General features: G+C 45.4%; 1 protein-coding gene across 2 annotated transcripts; it reads left to right on the top strand.

The window, feature by feature from the left end:
• The first annotated feature begins 1,238 nt into the window (after nucleotides 1-1,238).
• LOC101436345 (DLA class II histocompatibility antigen, DR-1 beta chain-like) lies at nucleotides 1,239-15,450 on the top strand. 2 transcript variants are annotated; one of them, XM_004465517.4, is made up of 6 exons: nucleotides 1,239-1,398; nucleotides 10,230-10,499; nucleotides 13,379-13,660; nucleotides 14,277-14,387; nucleotides 14,802-14,825; nucleotides 15,121-15,450. In XM_004465517.4, the coding sequence occupies exons 1-6, from the start codon at nucleotides 1,314-1,316 to the stop codon at nucleotides 15,132-15,134; spliced, it is 786 nt and encodes a 261-aa protein (XP_004465574.1). In that variant the 5' UTR covers nucleotides 1,239-1,313; the 3' UTR covers nucleotides 15,135-15,450. The 2 variants fall into 2 exon arrangements, with proteins under 2 accessions (XP_004465574.1, XP_004465575.1); XM_004465518.4 differs by lacking the exon at nucleotides 14,802-14,825.
• Nucleotides 15,451-15,831: the final 381 nt, after the last annotated feature.

Below are 15,831 nucleotides of genomic sequence, written 5' to 3'. Positions count from 1 at the left end.
ACACAAAGGTGCCTTTCAGGCCCTACCATCCACATAGACTACATTTTCTAAGCCTTTAAAAAAAAAAAAAGATAGATTTATTTATTTATTTATTTATTTATTTATTTATTTATTTATTTATTTATTTTCCTCCCTCCCCCTCATCCTGTCCTGCTGTTTTTCCTCTCTGTGTTGTCTTCTCATTTTCTCTCCTCTAGGATTCAATCCTGGACCTCTGATGGGGAGAGAGGTGCCCTGTCAACTGTGCCACCTCAGTTCCTGGTTTCAGCCATGCTTCACCTTGACTCTCCCCTTGTCTCTTTTGATGTGTCATCATCTTGCTGCATGACTCACTTGCGTGGGCACTGGCTCACCACACGGGCACTCGTGCGGGCACTGGCTTGCTGTGCACATGCTTTCTCTTCTTCTTTTTCACCAGGAGGCCTCAGGGAGTGAACCTGGTTGCTCCCATATGGTAGGTGGAAGCTCTATCACTTAAGCCACATCCACTTCCCATCTAAGTATCTTATCTGAGTGTATTCTGGAGATGTCACTAAATTCAGTAAAGGCACCAGGAGACTAACATGATAAATGTTTTCACTCAGGTTAAATTATTACTAACTTCCAATTTCCTTTAGTTTACCAGAGAAATTCTTACTTCTAAGGAAGTACTGCTGTACTCTCCAATTGAAAGCATCCGGGGGATGCTGCTTCTTGCAGAGGCCCCTACTGTCCCCAGAACCAGAGCACTTTCCAGTGCTAACCTAAAAGGTTGCAATGCCTTGACGTTGCCTGCAAGAGGTTAAGTCATTTCCCAAATTGTACCCTGTGTTACAGTGGCATAAAAAAGAGATTAAAAGGCTCCTGACTTGCAGTGATCTTTTTCCACCCCCTTTGCTACTAAACGCACTGACACATACAATTACCCAAACAGCTCTGTCTTCAACCATGAGAAAGATGAGGGTCCTGAAGGGCTCAGACTTGTGTTCACAGTGTGTCCACATCACCAAGCAGCACAATAAGGACCCGATCAAAATGTTTCAGGTACAGTTGGATCAAACTTTTAAAGCACTAAATTAAAACAATCCTTTTAATAAGAAGGAAATTCTAAGTTTCAAAAGAGGACCTTCTCACTGAATCTCTGACCAGTAACTGATGATGCTATTCCTCTCTTGTGCTGATTGGCTCTCCAACACTGAGGTTACCCAATCCAGGGTCAAAGAAAGGAGTTCCTTGTTTCCTATATTTTGGGATGTGGGGGGAGGAGAGTCATTTGTCTCACTGAGTGAAGCTCGCCTGGTTGTCTCACGGCCTGTGGGCTCCTGGTGTCCAGCATGGTGGATGGCCCCTGGATGGCAGCTCTGACCTTGACAATGATGGTGCTGAGCCCGCCCCTGGCTTTGGCCAAGGAGACCGAAGGTAAGTGCACACCTTGGGTGAGGAGCTCTTACGCGGTGGGAAATGAAGGGAAAAAGCTGACTTTGTCACTGTTGTAGGCCACGAGAAGTCATGTCCTTCAAAAAATTGCCACATTTTCTTTAGGGACAATTATTCTTTATTGTGTGGAACCCAAATTCTTTTCATAACTATAAGAGCTTGGATTCTTGTCCTCCCACTATTACTGCTTAAGGAGATTCCTTAAGGGACCTGTCTTCTCACTTCTCAACGCTTCTCAAAAAACTTCTCCAGCTCTGCATCCTATTCCCTCAGGATCTTGAATGGGCTTAAGAAATAATGGTGGTAAGATAATTTGCCATCCAGCTGTTCCCATTATTATGTTGAGCAGTGCTTAAAAAAAAGACAATGTTTGATATTTTCATGGGGAATGAAAGGACAATAGAAAGGCCTCTGCTGGAAGATCCTGTGATGTATCTTCAATGGTGTCTTGATATTGGTGCCTCTCCCTAATATGTGGGGTGCGATCAAGAGGACTCCCCCTTATCTCCTCCCCTTTCTCCCTGAATTCCAGTGATTACAAGGCTTGTATCCCTGACTGGAAGTTTTCTCACAGAATCTGGGTTGGTGCTGTCTCTTTGCTGATGCCGAGCAGCTTCATGCTGGGAGTGACCCTATAAATATGGAGCATCTTAAAGGGCTTAAGGCACCTTCTGCAGCTCTGTCACAGGCTAGTGTTCATTAGGAATCCATTCTGAACCTTTCTATGCTATCAGCTTCTCTACTTCTCTCATTCTTTGGTCTAAACCTACAAGAAGGGATTCAACTAGTACAAGATTAATTACATAATTTTTTTGGTAAGAAAGTGAAAAAATAGTCAAACATCAGCAAATTAATATGGTTCAGCCTATACATCCTGAGCTGGGGCACAGGGGAAATATGAAAAGTGTTCCCATCCCATAAGGCTGAAACAATGAGCAAGTGGAGGGAATCTATTGGCCATCTGGTGTCTTGGTCCCAAATTTCATAGGGTCATTCACTATGGCCACTGTTTTCCTTAATTAGCCATGTCTGGCTACTTTACTTCCAGTTCCTCCTTTTCTTTCCTTGGTTATGTCATCACCATACTTAAAGTTCTCAGAGCTTGCAGAATATCAGTACTATAAGAGATCTACCAGACAAGATAAAATACAACAGAATTCTGCATTTCTTAAAATCAACTTTTCCTTACTTCTGGATGCTTCTTCCAAGTAAGGGACAAGAGAAGGGAAGATTTGTCTGTATTTCTTACAGGAGTTGGAAGAGACATAATATGTCATCAGGATGTGAGTGTTGGAAATTGAGTTCCAAGTACTTTTTCAGGATAGATACCCACTGTGGTGGTTTGGAACTGTACATAACCCAGAGAAACATGTTCCTAAACTGAATACATTCCTGTGGTGTGGGCCATTGTAAGTAGGACTTTGGGATGAGGTCACTTCGGGTAAGGTGTGCCCCAGCTCTATCAGGATGGGTCTTAGTCCCTTTACCTTAGTCCTTCACAAGAGACTGAGATTCATGCACAGAGGGAGCAGCCAGAGCTGATCATCAGTGGACCCAAGAAGAGAAGGGAGAGTCCAGGAAATGTCGCCATGTGCTTTGCCACATAACACACTAAGACCAAGGAGAGCTGGCAGCCAGCCCCCAAAAGCCATAGTCCTAGACACTGGACTTGATTTGCACTTCTATCTTAGCCTCAGAACTGTGAGCCAATGCTTTCCCATTGTGTAATCAAACCCATTACATGGTATCTTTTTGAGCAGGCAAGGAAATTAAACAGCCACAATGATTAGGTTTCAGAACTCTGGTTTATTCATTTAGACCAAAAATTTTCTTAGCAAATACTATGTACTGGACTCTGACATAAGTTTTAAATAATTCAATGTGCGTAAGATAGAAAAGACCCCTAATCTCATGGACCTTACCTAATGGCAGGGGAGAAAGACAATAAAAAAATAAACATTTAACAAAGGAGAAAGTTTCAGCATTAAATAAGTGCTCTGAAGAAAATATGTCAGGGTAGGACAGAGAGCTCAAAATAATAATTACTGATAAAAATGATGGCAGACAATTGCTGAAATCATATAAATCATATAAAGATATTATAGGCTTTCGGAATTTAAGGCTTAGAAAGATCTTATGAGGGTGCATTCAGAGGGTTATAAAAATTAAAATGGTAATAGAGTAATTACTTATGTGATCAGTATTATTTATTTTTATATATATAATAACCCTTTAATGACTAATGTTATTAAATTCATTTGGAGAATAAGAAAAAAAGACTCATAGGCTAAAAAGTGAACCTTAGCAGAAGAACTCATATTCAAACCCAGGTATTCTGGTTCCAGAGCCTGGGCTCTTAGCCACTCTCAGGGCACATGGCTAAGCAGGTCTGAATTATTGGTAATTTTTCTGATATTCACATGTAACAGTATATTTTTTAGGGTGGGGAAAAGATACTAGGCCTACTAGTTAGAATATATAGGAGAAGTTGTAATTTGCTTTTGAATTTATTGTTTGACAGTTTCCATACAGTTCATACAAAACTGATCACAGTCAATTTTGAGAAACACAAAGGAGTATAAAGCTTATTCCTCTGTAACTGATATATTATTATAAACTTGGGCCAGGGCTGCTGAATAAAGACAGGAGCTCAGTTGAATTTGCATTACACATAAACAACATATAATTTATCTGAAATCCAACTTTACCTGGGCAGTCTATATTTATATTCTAAATGTGTTGACCCTAAATTGGGCTTGTGGCCCATATAGACAGAACACAAGTGTAGACAGGGAGCTACCCACAGGAGTGGCTTATACAAGCTAAAGTGAGCAGCAAGTTCATGCGTTTTTATTCTTTAACATTCTCATCTGTAAAGACATTCCTTAGAGAATGTGTGAATAGTGAGGTGGATCCCCTCTGCTGCAGAGCACACACTTACCTGACACCATTTCACAGGGCAAAGAGAGCTTTGAGATGGTCATTACTCAGAGGCTGGATTCTGGTCATATTTAAAGCTCTCTAGATGAGAATGTCACCTAGTTCTCAGTCTCACCTATTCTGAGGGAATTGACTACAGAAAGGAGACTTCTGCACCTGCCCAAGGCTGGTAATTTGATGCTTACTGGTAACATAGGGAGTAGGAGACTAAAAGTTAGAAAATGAGTTATCAGGGCTACTAAACAGGAAGGAAATGGCTGTGGCTGTAGTTTGCTGTTATAGATAAGTAGTGGATAAGTGACAGAGAAATCAAGAAGGAATATTATGTAAGGGATAAATTAATATAACTTCTTAACTGGGGGGAAAGGCAAAAAAATCAATTCTATGATTACAGTTTTATACTTTGTGCAACTGAATATATGCGCGTGTGTGTGTGTGTGTATATAGCATAAACTTAAGAGTAAAGAGAATAAAAGAATAGAAAATACAGAAATAATTGTGTAGAGTGAAATTAGCAGAGCTTCTCCATGAAACACGTATGCTACATTATGGTATACTACTTTACACTTTGGGAGAAAATAAGGCAATAAAGGAAGAGTAGGGAAATAATATAGCAAAGTCTAAGTATTTTAAAAAGATGGGGGGAGATTAGAAGTGGGAGTAGTCAGAATTATTAAAAGCTGCTGAGATATCTGAAAGGATGACAGAAGAGTCTTGGATTTAGGAATTTTGAGGTCTTTGGTATCCTTTTCTAAGAAAATATGCATGGGAACCGTGGTGCAAACACAGAACATATAATTAATCACATGAAGTATTAGTATAATGTAGTGGTGCACTGAAGGATGCCAAAGCTAGAGTTCCCAAGTTAAATCCTTGCTCAATTTACTATGAAATGAGTGACTTTGGGCAAATCATGAACTCCTCTGTGCTTTAGTTGCTTCAACTGTAAAATGAGGAAAACCATATCTACTTTACAGAGTTGTTTTGAGGGTTGAAAGAGATCATTTGTGTAGATTTTAGGAACAGTGCTTGCCCCAGTTCCACTCAATATGTGCGAGTTGCCAACAGACCCAAAGCAGCTCTCGTTGCCCATCCCCTTCTTGGTGCAGGTCCCTGCCCTGTCCAAGCTACTCTCATCTCATTCATAGATTATTCCAGCAAATTCTTCTCTTCCCATCCACACTTGCCTTTTTATCCAATTCACTATCAGCACTGTTGTAAGTAATGCCTAAAAACATATGCAGATCCACAATTCCATGTCTGAAACTCTATGGCCAGATGAATTTGGTAAATTCGCTATTTTACTTTAGGAATGTAGTAGTGCATTTTCCAATTATTAACTAAACAACTTCAGTTAGAAAAAGGGAAGTAACCAATATTCAAACACATCTGTATTTCTATACCCAAACCCATGAACGAATATTCACACTTATGGAATAAAGACAATAAACAGTGTTCTAGATAATTTTTTATTAAGAAAATGATAAATGAAATAGTGGAATAAACATAATGAAAATGCAAGTACATTTTTTCTGAATGAAAATATTGAGTAATACCCTGAATGTACATGCAGCTCACATGAAGCCTTATAGTAAGCTAATGAACATCCACACATATTATATCTGATGACTTGATGGTCTCAAAGAATAGGTACATTAGGGTCCTTATTGTCATCAAGTTGGGGTGATCATTTCATGATTTCAGGGAATGAGGTTCACAGAGGATGCAATAGAACTCTCCCTGGATTTCCATTTTAAGACCCCTCTCAGTGCCATGACCATTGTCTCTCAGCAGTGTCTCTCTGAAACTGCTACATGGTGAACATACTTTGGTCAAGGTCACTAGGTGTAGCAGTTTGATATGGTTATGAATTCCAAAAATAGATATTGGCTTATGTTTGTAATCTGGTCTGTACCTGTGATTAAGTTATGATTAGGGCTTTGATTGGGCCATGTCATTAGGGCATTGAGTCCCCACCCCTTGGTGGGTGGGGACTCACAAATAAAAGGCAAAGGAGAGTTGAGGTTTTTTGATGTTGGAGTTTGATGCTGAAGCCTTAAGCTGGAGTCCTGGGAAGTAAGCTCACAGAGGAAAGAGAAGCCAGCCCCAGGAAGAGAGGAACCCTGAGCCCAGGAAGAAGCAAGCCCTGGGAAGACAGGAGCCCAGGAAGACTGTACCCTAGCAGACGTCGGCAGTCATCTTGTTCCAACACGTGAAAACAGTCTTTGGTGAGGGAAGTAACTTATGGCCTGGTATCTGTAAGCTCCTACCCCAGATAAATACCCTTAATAATGGCCAGTAGGTTTCTGGTATTTTGCACCTTTGGCTAACTAATACACCAGGTAACCGATCCCCTATTCTCATCATGTCATCCTTGGGAACTTTCGTCCTGTGCACTCAGAGTCCCCACTGCCACGTTCCCATCCCTTCAGGAGCCTCATTGTCACAGCAGTTGTTGTCAGCTTCCTCTGACCTACTTAGAATTTTATCTGATAAACTAATGAGGTTTGATAAATTTTCTTCTCAATAGCTACTTAATAGTGAAAATTTAATCTGCTTGTTGATTTCCAAGCATCAGCATAGCCCAAAGTTTATGCCCAACAATTGTTAATGCTGATCGATTAATTATTAGCATCTGGATAAGCACTAGCAACTGGCTTCTTGGATTCCCAGGCCTCTGAGAATCGCAGCAAGCACAGAGGTTTAAACTGTGTATTCCTGCCCTTCATCAACAAAATATTCCATTGTGACAAGGCTTCAGCACAGCTGTCACAGTGGAGGCTATTAAAAGCCAAACGGTTTACTTTTAGCAGGACTTTCAGGAATAGGGTGTGAGGAACAGTTGAAGATACAATAAAATTTTACAGTTTTCTCACCACATAGCTTGCCTTTAATGAACTTAAGCCATTGATGAAAACTGATTATTAAACCAGTAATAAAAAAATCTTTGTTTTTTTTTATTATTTGGAAAATAATAGATAATATATGCTTTTTAGATAACCTGGGTTTGGGCTTTTCCATCTCTGCCCACTGTGTTTCTGTGAAACTGAAGCACATCAGTAGTTTGTGATACTCTCTCCTTAGACCTTATGAATACTTTTTAAGAGATCTGGTCTCAATACAGAGCAGTTCTTCCAGCAAAAATAACTATGTTCAGGGGAAGCGGCTGTGGCTCAGTCAGTTGGGCTCCCGCCTACCATACGGGAGGCCCTGGGTTCGCGGCCCGGGCTGGCTCGGCTGGACACTGGAGAGCCGCTGGCCTCGTGAACCGCAAGCGCTGCAGAGGGCCACCTGACCCACAAGCGCCTCAAGCGCCACCGAGGCCGCCATCCACAAGCGCCTTGGAGAGCCGACTCAGCCAGGTGATGCAACTAGAAGGGAGACAAGCAAAAGCACAGAAAAGCATGCAGGGAATGGACACAGAGAGCAGACAGAAGCAAGCCATGGGATTAAAAAAATATATGTTCAGGGACAAAGTGGTCATTAGGTAAAATATTGGAAAAACACTCAATGTAATTTTCTGCTACTTCATAATTAATAGAAGTGACAGAATAACAGATTTTTCAGATGGTTTATCACAGTGGTTCTCAGCTAGGGACATTTTGCTCTTCCAGGGGACATCTGCCATGCCTGGAACAGTGTTTGGTAGTCACATCTTCGGAACAGGTACTGGTATCAGTGCTAAGTTTGAGAACCCCCATTTATACAGTGAAGCTTCCAAAAATTCTAGGTACTCACATTATATACACACTCATCTTCCCGTTCATTTCTTCAAGCTTTATTTTAGCTTGCTTCAGTACCAAAAAGAATAGATAGTAGAATAAATTTACCACTCTGTTTTTTAATCCATTCAATCAATCCAGTCCAAGATCTTCTCTTTTGTCTTCTCTAATGTGTTTCACTATTTCATGAGTTCTTAGTCATCACTATTTCAGTTACCTTGAAATCACTTGCCATTTTTTAAAAAAGATTTTTAAAAAATTTCTTCCTCTTGTCTCCCATTGTCTGCTTTCTGTGTTCATTCACTGTGTGTTCTTCTGTGTCTGCTTATATTCTCATTAGGTGGCTCTGGGAGCCAACCCTGGAACCTTCCAGCGTGAGAGAGAGGCAATTATTCTCTTGCGCCGCCTCAGCTCTGTCTGCTACGTCTCTAATAGTCTCTCCTCTGCGTCTCTCTTTGTTGCGTCATCTTGCTGCAACACCTCTCCATGTAGGCCAGCACTCCTGCGTGGGGCAGCATTCCTGGTGGGGCAGCACTCTGGCACGGTGTAGCACCCCTGCATGGGGCAGCACTCTGTGTGGACCAGCTCGCCACACAGGCCAGCTTGCCTTTCACCAGGAGGCCCTGGGCATCGAACCCTGGACCTCCTATATGGTAGACGGGAGCCCAATTGCTTAAGCCACATCTGCCTCCTGACTTCCTTTACATTGTTAAGTCATTAATAGCATGACGGCCACAAGTGTTTTTCAGTAAAATGCTTTAAACTTTGGTGGTAGTTCTACATTCTCTAAAATTGATCATATCAGATGCTTCTATTTGTTCTCACTTTTAACCACATTTTGTTTTCTTAACTCTTTTTTGGCTTAATTTAACTTAAAGACAAAGCATTAAAATATGTATATGTATATGTGTCTATATGTATGTACATACACATGCAGATTAACATTCCATCCATGTTTCTATCTTTAAGCTACAGAAGCACATATAACTTGTAAGGTATGGCTGTAGATACATCTGACCCCTTACTTCATCAGTTCAGATTTGCTGAATGAGTTTTAGCACCTAACTTTGCAAGAAAGCTGATTTTTGTGAATTTAGAAATGTAGATAAGAAATTGTGGCCTGTATTGATTTTCATCTGCTTAAAACTCTTCAGTGGTTTCTCATTACATTTAGGATGAATCTAAAACCTAACATTTTCTACAAAGTTCTGAAGTACGTGACTCCATGTCTCCAGTCTAATCTTTACCCTCCTTCCCCTCATTGTCTGTTTTTCAGGGAAATGTTTTTTTCTGGTTTCTTCAAGAAATTCAATCCTTTCACGCCTTTGCACATGAAATAGGTCCCCCTTTTATTCCAGGTGTATTCACTCGCACTCCACCCTTCTAAGGTCTTTCCTGTCACATCTTAAATGTCGCTCTTCAGAGTTCTTCTCTGCTATTCTGACACGATCTAGATCATCCTCTTACTGTTATGGAAATCCACTCTTTTTGGACATTTCTGCTCCTGTATAAATTCTTGCGTGTTTCTTGTCTATCGCTTTGACTGAGTTAAACGCAGCAGAGGGGAGATGTCTGTTTCCAGCTGGTCTGGTTCCCAGTGGGCAGAAAAGTCCAGGCACAAGGTCAGCAGCAAAGTGTTCACAAAAGGAAAGGGGGAGGCCCGTGCAGGGCTCTTAACCTTTTGTTCCCACGGACCCCACTCGAGGCAGGTGAAAATCAGGAACCCACCCAGTCCACACTGCACTGTGTATTATTTAAGAAATACATCACACAGTGCTCCGAAACGTCCCCATGGGAATAACGTTGTTTGAATTTAAATTCAAGTCACGACCCTGTGTTAAGAACCCCTGATTTAGAGGAAAGGGTAGGGAGAGAGCAGGGTCCACTGGGTGGAGCTTCCAGGAGGGGCCAGGCCGCGGTGGGGACAGCCCCGCCCCCAGCCCTCCTGAGGATCCAGCCCAGCAGCCAGCCGGGAGCGGACCCCACAGGCTGCAGGCCTCCCCGCGGGGCGGGGCATCCCTGCCTGGGGGAGGGGCTTCGGGGCAGCCAATCAGAGCGTCCTGAGGCTCCGCCTGGCGCCCCTGATTGGTGGGTGTGGCCGTCAGTCTCTTCCCGGAGGCCGCCCTGTGACTGGCTGCTCCTGTCCCTCAGCCCACTTCACAGAGCAGGTGAAGTCTGAGTGTCGCTTCTTCAACGGGACGGAGCGGGTGCGGTTCTTGGAGAGATACATCCACAACCGGGAGGAGTTCGCGCGCTTCGACAGCGACGTGGGGGAGTACGTGGCGGTGATGGAGCTGGGGCGGCCGGACGCCGAGCTGTGGAACAGCCGGAAGGACCTCGTGGAGCAGAAGCGGGCGCAGGTGGACAGATACTGCAGACACAACTACGGGGTTGTCGAGAGCTTCACGGTGCAGCGGCGAGGTGAGCGCCCGGGCCTGGGGGCAGGACGGGGTTGGGGGGTCACCCAGTCACGGGGCTCCAAGGGGGTGGGGGTGGTCGGCGTGCACGTCACCTGTGTGTGTGTCAGTGTGAGTGTCACTGTGTGTGTGTGTAAGTGAGTGTATGTGGGGTGCGCTGGGGGCGGGCAGCGGCCTGGGGGCGGCCTGGGTTCCTGTGGCCTCTGCAGGGGCGAGGTGGGGGGCTGGGGGGAGGCTAGTGGGGGGGGAGGGGAGGAGGGCAGGAGGGAGGGGCTGCCGAGCCTGTCCTCACCTGTCCTCACCTGCGCTCAGCCCTGAGACCACGAGCTGCTGTCAGGTGTTTCCAGGACGGTTCACTGAGGACAAGAGGGTCTGGCTGATTTGGGGGCATGAGGGTGGGGGCACTTCCGAGTTTGCTTTTAGGTCTAAATCAGAAATTTTGGTGGTTGTTTTTGTACTGAATACGTTTTGATACCTTTGTGACACTAGCGTTTGAATTACAGATTTTTTCTTAACGTCCTTATATACCTCTGTTCTTATAATAATGTTACTATGTTTATAGTAAGGCTCATAGCATTTAAGTAGTCATTCTCTTCTATAGTTTTAACACAACTTACCACACATTCATCTCTGCTAGAACTTATGTCGAAAATATATATTTGTCTTACTTATATTCCTTTGCTTTCTGAGGTTCTTGAACATTGTCACATATTCATTAGCCAATCATAATGACTACCCTAAGAATTATTTGATGTCTATTTTCTCTGGGGTCCTAGGGGTTTTTTCAGTGATTTTATGAGTTCTCTACTCAGTAAGATAATTAACAATTTGCTGATATGTGACTCAGTGTTTTCTGCAATTTGTGGTCTGTATTTTAATTCTGCCTTTTGTTTTCAGTGCAAAGTGTATTTTTTTCTTTTGTGCTCTCCTCATGATAAGAATTTCAAGTTTTGGGAAGTGGACTTGGCTCAATGGGTAGAGCGTCCGCCTACCACATGGGAGGTCCAGGGTTCAAACCCAGGGCCTCCTGACCCGTGTGGTGAGCTGGCCCACACACAGTGCTGATGTGTGCAATGCGTGCCCTGCCATGCAAGGGTGTCCTCCGTGTAGGGGAGCCCCACGTGAAAGGAGTGTGCCCCATAAGGAGAGCCACCCTGTGCGAGAAAAGCGCAGCCTGCCCAGGAGTGACACTGCACACATGGAGAGCTGACACAGCAAGATGACACAAGAAAAAGAGACACAGATTCCCAGTGCTGCTGACAAGAATACAAGCGGACACAGAAGAACATGCAGCAAATGGACACAGAGAGCAGACAACTGGGGGGTGGGGGCAGAAATTAAGAAAAAAAAATTTTCAAGTTTTTATTAATGAAAATATACTGCAAAATGGTTAGCACTGATCTACCAAGAATCTTAAGTCTACCATTTTCTTCTTTTTTTTTTTTTACTCTTTGTGCTTGTTTCTTTTTTTTTTTTTAAGATTTATTTATTATTTATTTCTCTCCCCTTCCCCCCCCCCCACCCTGGTTGTTTGTTCTCTGTGTCTATTTGCTGCGTCTTCTTTGTCCGCTTCTGTTCTTGTCAGGGGCATGGGAATCTGTGTTTCTTTTTGTTGCGTCATCTTGTTGTGTCAGCTCTGTGTGTGCGGTGCCATTCCTGGGCAGGCTGCACTTTCTTTCGCACTGGGAGGCTCTCCTTATGGGGCGCACTACTTGCGTGTGAGGCTCCCCTACACGGGGCACACCGCTGTGTGGCAGGGCACTCCTTGCGTGCATCAGCACTGCGCATGGGCCAGCTGCACACGGGTCAAGGAGGCCTGGGGTTTGAACCACAGACCTCCCATGTGGAAGACGGACGCCCTAACCACTGGGCCTAGTCCGCCACCAAGTCTACCATTTTCTGATAATAAAATGTTTTCTCCAACTTTCTCTTTTTTTCTTTCAAATAATTGTATTTACTGAGGATCTTCTAAAGTCAGGAAAATTTCCCAGGCCTTAAACACACATATCAATGTGTCCCACACCCTGTGCTGACCTCACATGTCAATCTAAAAAGAGCGACAAATCCAGCAGTAGACATGCTTATTTTACAGAGGAGTAGGGTTGATGTGATGAGTGAAAAAATTATTTGTTTTGAGGAACGCCTCCCTTGCTCCTTTCCCTCTCCTGCAGGACCCCTGCTGTCCTACGACTTGGCTCACAGGGATGGAGTCGCCTCTGCCTCTGCCTGATTCATGGGCATAGGCCATTTCTGTGACATTTGGAGGTTCTGCGTTTCGAGATCGCACTCCCAGGATTTAGGCTCTATCTCCATGTCTAACCTATTGCTGTTGTCTGATCTATCAGTGCTTTTAAATCACATTTTCTGTCAATTAACAAGGAAAACAAATAGTTAACACATATTGAATCCGGAGCACCAGTCACTGTTTTACATATCTTAGGTGCATTAATCTTCATCTAAGTCATCCAGACACCCCTTACTGCTGTTACCCCCTTACTGAGGAGAAAGCTGAGCACAGAGGAAGTTAAACACCTCTCCCTGGATCAGCCAGTTAAGAGGCAGAGTTGGGAGAGCATAGTTCCAGAAATCAGGCTTGAATTAATACTCTATGCATCTTACAAATATTTGTAAATACTAAAATTCAACAATGAATAACTATTTTAATATATGAAAAAGCCCAGAAGTTATTTCAACACCCCATAACCCTCATGGGTCCAGCTGTGAGGATTAAACTGAAGGCCCCGACACCCACTCCTGTCTCACTGCAGGACCAGCGTGGAGGCGCCTGCCCACGAGTCAGACGGGGCGTGGAGAGGCAGAGGGCAGCAGCCCAGGAGAGCGGCGTGTCTTCCTCACTCATGTGTTTTACCTTTTCCCTCCTAGCTGAGCCCCTGGTGACTGTGTATCCTGCGAAGCCCCAGCCCCTGCAGCACCACAGCCTCCTGGTCTGCGCCGTGAGCGGCTTCTATCCTGGCAGCATTGAGGTCAGGTGGCTCCGCAACGGCCAGGAGGAGGAGGCGGGGGTGGTCTCCACAGGCCTGATCCGGAACGGAGACTGGACCTTCCAGATCCTGGTGATGCTGGAAGCAGTTCCTCAGAGCGGAGACGTGTACACCTGCCACGTGGAGCACCCCAGCCGGGAGAGCCCCCTCACCGTGGAGTGGAGTGAGCAGCCGCTGCCCCCAACCCCTCACCCCCAGAGGGGACTGTGCCTCACCTGAGTGTCAGGCTCCCTCTTCCCACCCAGACTTTCACTCCCCCCCTCCCTGTGCTAGTTTCACGCACACCTCCACTCCTGGAGGCAGCTGGGCCTGGCAGGTGGAAAAGAGGTTGTCCTGTGCCTGTTCCTCAGGGCACGGCCACCCCACCTGCCCGGGCACCAGCCCCTGCCCTGGGTCTGGGCGCGTCCTTCTGGTCCTGTCGCTCCGAGTGGCTCATTGAGAAGAGGAGCGTGCCCTGCAGTGGAGGGGCTTTTCTGACGAGCAGAGTCAGTCCCCACCTGCTCTTACCAGCTGTGCCAGCCCAGACAGACTGCTGACCCCACCAACCCCAGGTTCCTCCAGCATCAGATGCTGAGGGCACACCTGTCATGGCTGTGACACTTAAATGAGTTCAGTGTCCAAACTTCAGTGTGGTTTTTAACCTTTTTTCCAGAAGTGACCAATTATCCTGGTTCCTCCAGGGCAGGCTTCTCCCCTTTCAAAGCTCTGCATCTAGGGCCTCAGCTGGAAGAGTTGGCTTGGGGATAAAATAAAACCACTGACCCTGGCTTCTTCTGCAGGGGCGCAGGCTGCGTCTGCGCAGAGCAAGCTGCTGAGCGGCGTCGGGGGCTTTGTCCTGGGCCTGCTCTTCCTCGGGGTGGGGCTGTCCATCCACTGCAGGCGCCAGAAAGGTGAGGAGCTGCAGGGGGCTGGCACGCCCCTAGGCTCGGGGGAGAAGTACGGCTTTGCTCAGGTTTGTTCTCTACATTGGTGGCTCTGAATAGAGGTTTTCTTCACCCAGTCCACCTCAGATTTCCTTATGTTGCAGTAAAAGGGATTTTGCCTGTGGGAGATAAGAGGAAGATTAACATATGTTGAGATATTGAGCCGAGGTCCTGGAGCCAAGACTGCTAATGGAATCGCACTAGACTGTGCAGCAGCTCATGGGCACAGCCTCCAGCCTCTGCTCTCCTCTGCCCTGAGCTCATATGATGTGGTTGTGGGGTTGAGAAATCTTTCCTGAGAGGCTGGGCTGAGGACTTGGGGTCTGGGAATAGGTTTGCCTCTGTGTCTTGTAAACATACATCTTCCCTTCTCTTTCCCAGGACAGTCTGGGCTTCAGCCGACAGGTAATGCCATTTAATCCTCTTTCAGAGGCAGATTTTGTTCTCCTAGAACTGGTGGTAGAAGGGACAAGACACGATCAGAAATGATGGAAAGACTTTAGAACCTGCTGTCTGATCAGTCAGTGCTGACCAAAGCCTCTTCTCCCTCTCCCGAGGCCTGCGCTCTAGAGCAGTGTTGGCTCGGGGAGCCCTAAGCCGTGTTCTCCTCTTACTGCACTGCCATAGCGGGTGGTCCTGGGACAGGGAACAGAAGCGCCTGTGGAGTCAGGGCTGAACGAGCCCCTCCTCTCGTCTCCAGGTCTCCTGAGCTGAGGCCCAGAGTGAAGTGGAAGCACCTCTGCCCAGCTCTTCCAGCTCAGAAGGGCTCCTGCTCGGCTCTTCCTCTTCCATGAAGAGGCTCCTCAGGGTCCAGCGTGCTCCTGGTCCAGTGACCCCCAGGAACCCCCTCCCTGCAGAGTCCCGAGCCCTGCCCCTGGCCTGGGGGTCCCCAGTGTCGATGCAGATGCAGTGCCTTGTTGTCCTTTTCAGTTCCCCATTAGTTCAGTCCTTCTGCTTCCCATGCACCTGTCCTCAACTTCTCCCACATTACTTTATAATTTTTTTTGCAAATAAACATGGAGTGAAAATCTTCTGTTTCATATAAAATCAAGAAAAAGAAGCAGAAAGGAGTGGAACGGAGCATTATATTACAATGCAACAAGGGTTTTCATTTGTAGTCCTCGGTTCAGGTCAGATGTGGACCTGGAGGCTTTCCTTGCTTTCTTCCCTGATTTTCCCAGCTTTCCTGCATCTGTAATGAAACATGCTTATCTGAGCTGGGAGACAGCCTTACGCACCCAATCCTTGTGGTCTCCTACATCTTCGCATTCTCAAAGCCAAGCACACATGTCCCTGGCACAAGGAATAAAGAGAGGGGACAGCAAACATGAAAAATGCAGGTAACTTGTTAGGAACATGATGTACTAAAAATCTTGATGTAGTTATATTCTTGGGTCTCTTACTCCCTGAT

This window comes from Dasypus novemcinctus, chromosome 11, assembly GCF_030445035.2.
Source record: "Dasypus novemcinctus isolate mDasNov1 chromosome 11, mDasNov1.1.hap2, whole genome shotgun sequence".
Lineage (NCBI taxonomy): Eukaryota > Metazoa > Chordata > Mammalia > Cingulata > Dasypodidae > Dasypus > Dasypus novemcinctus.
This window is presented reverse-complemented; position numbering and strand designations above follow the sequence as displayed.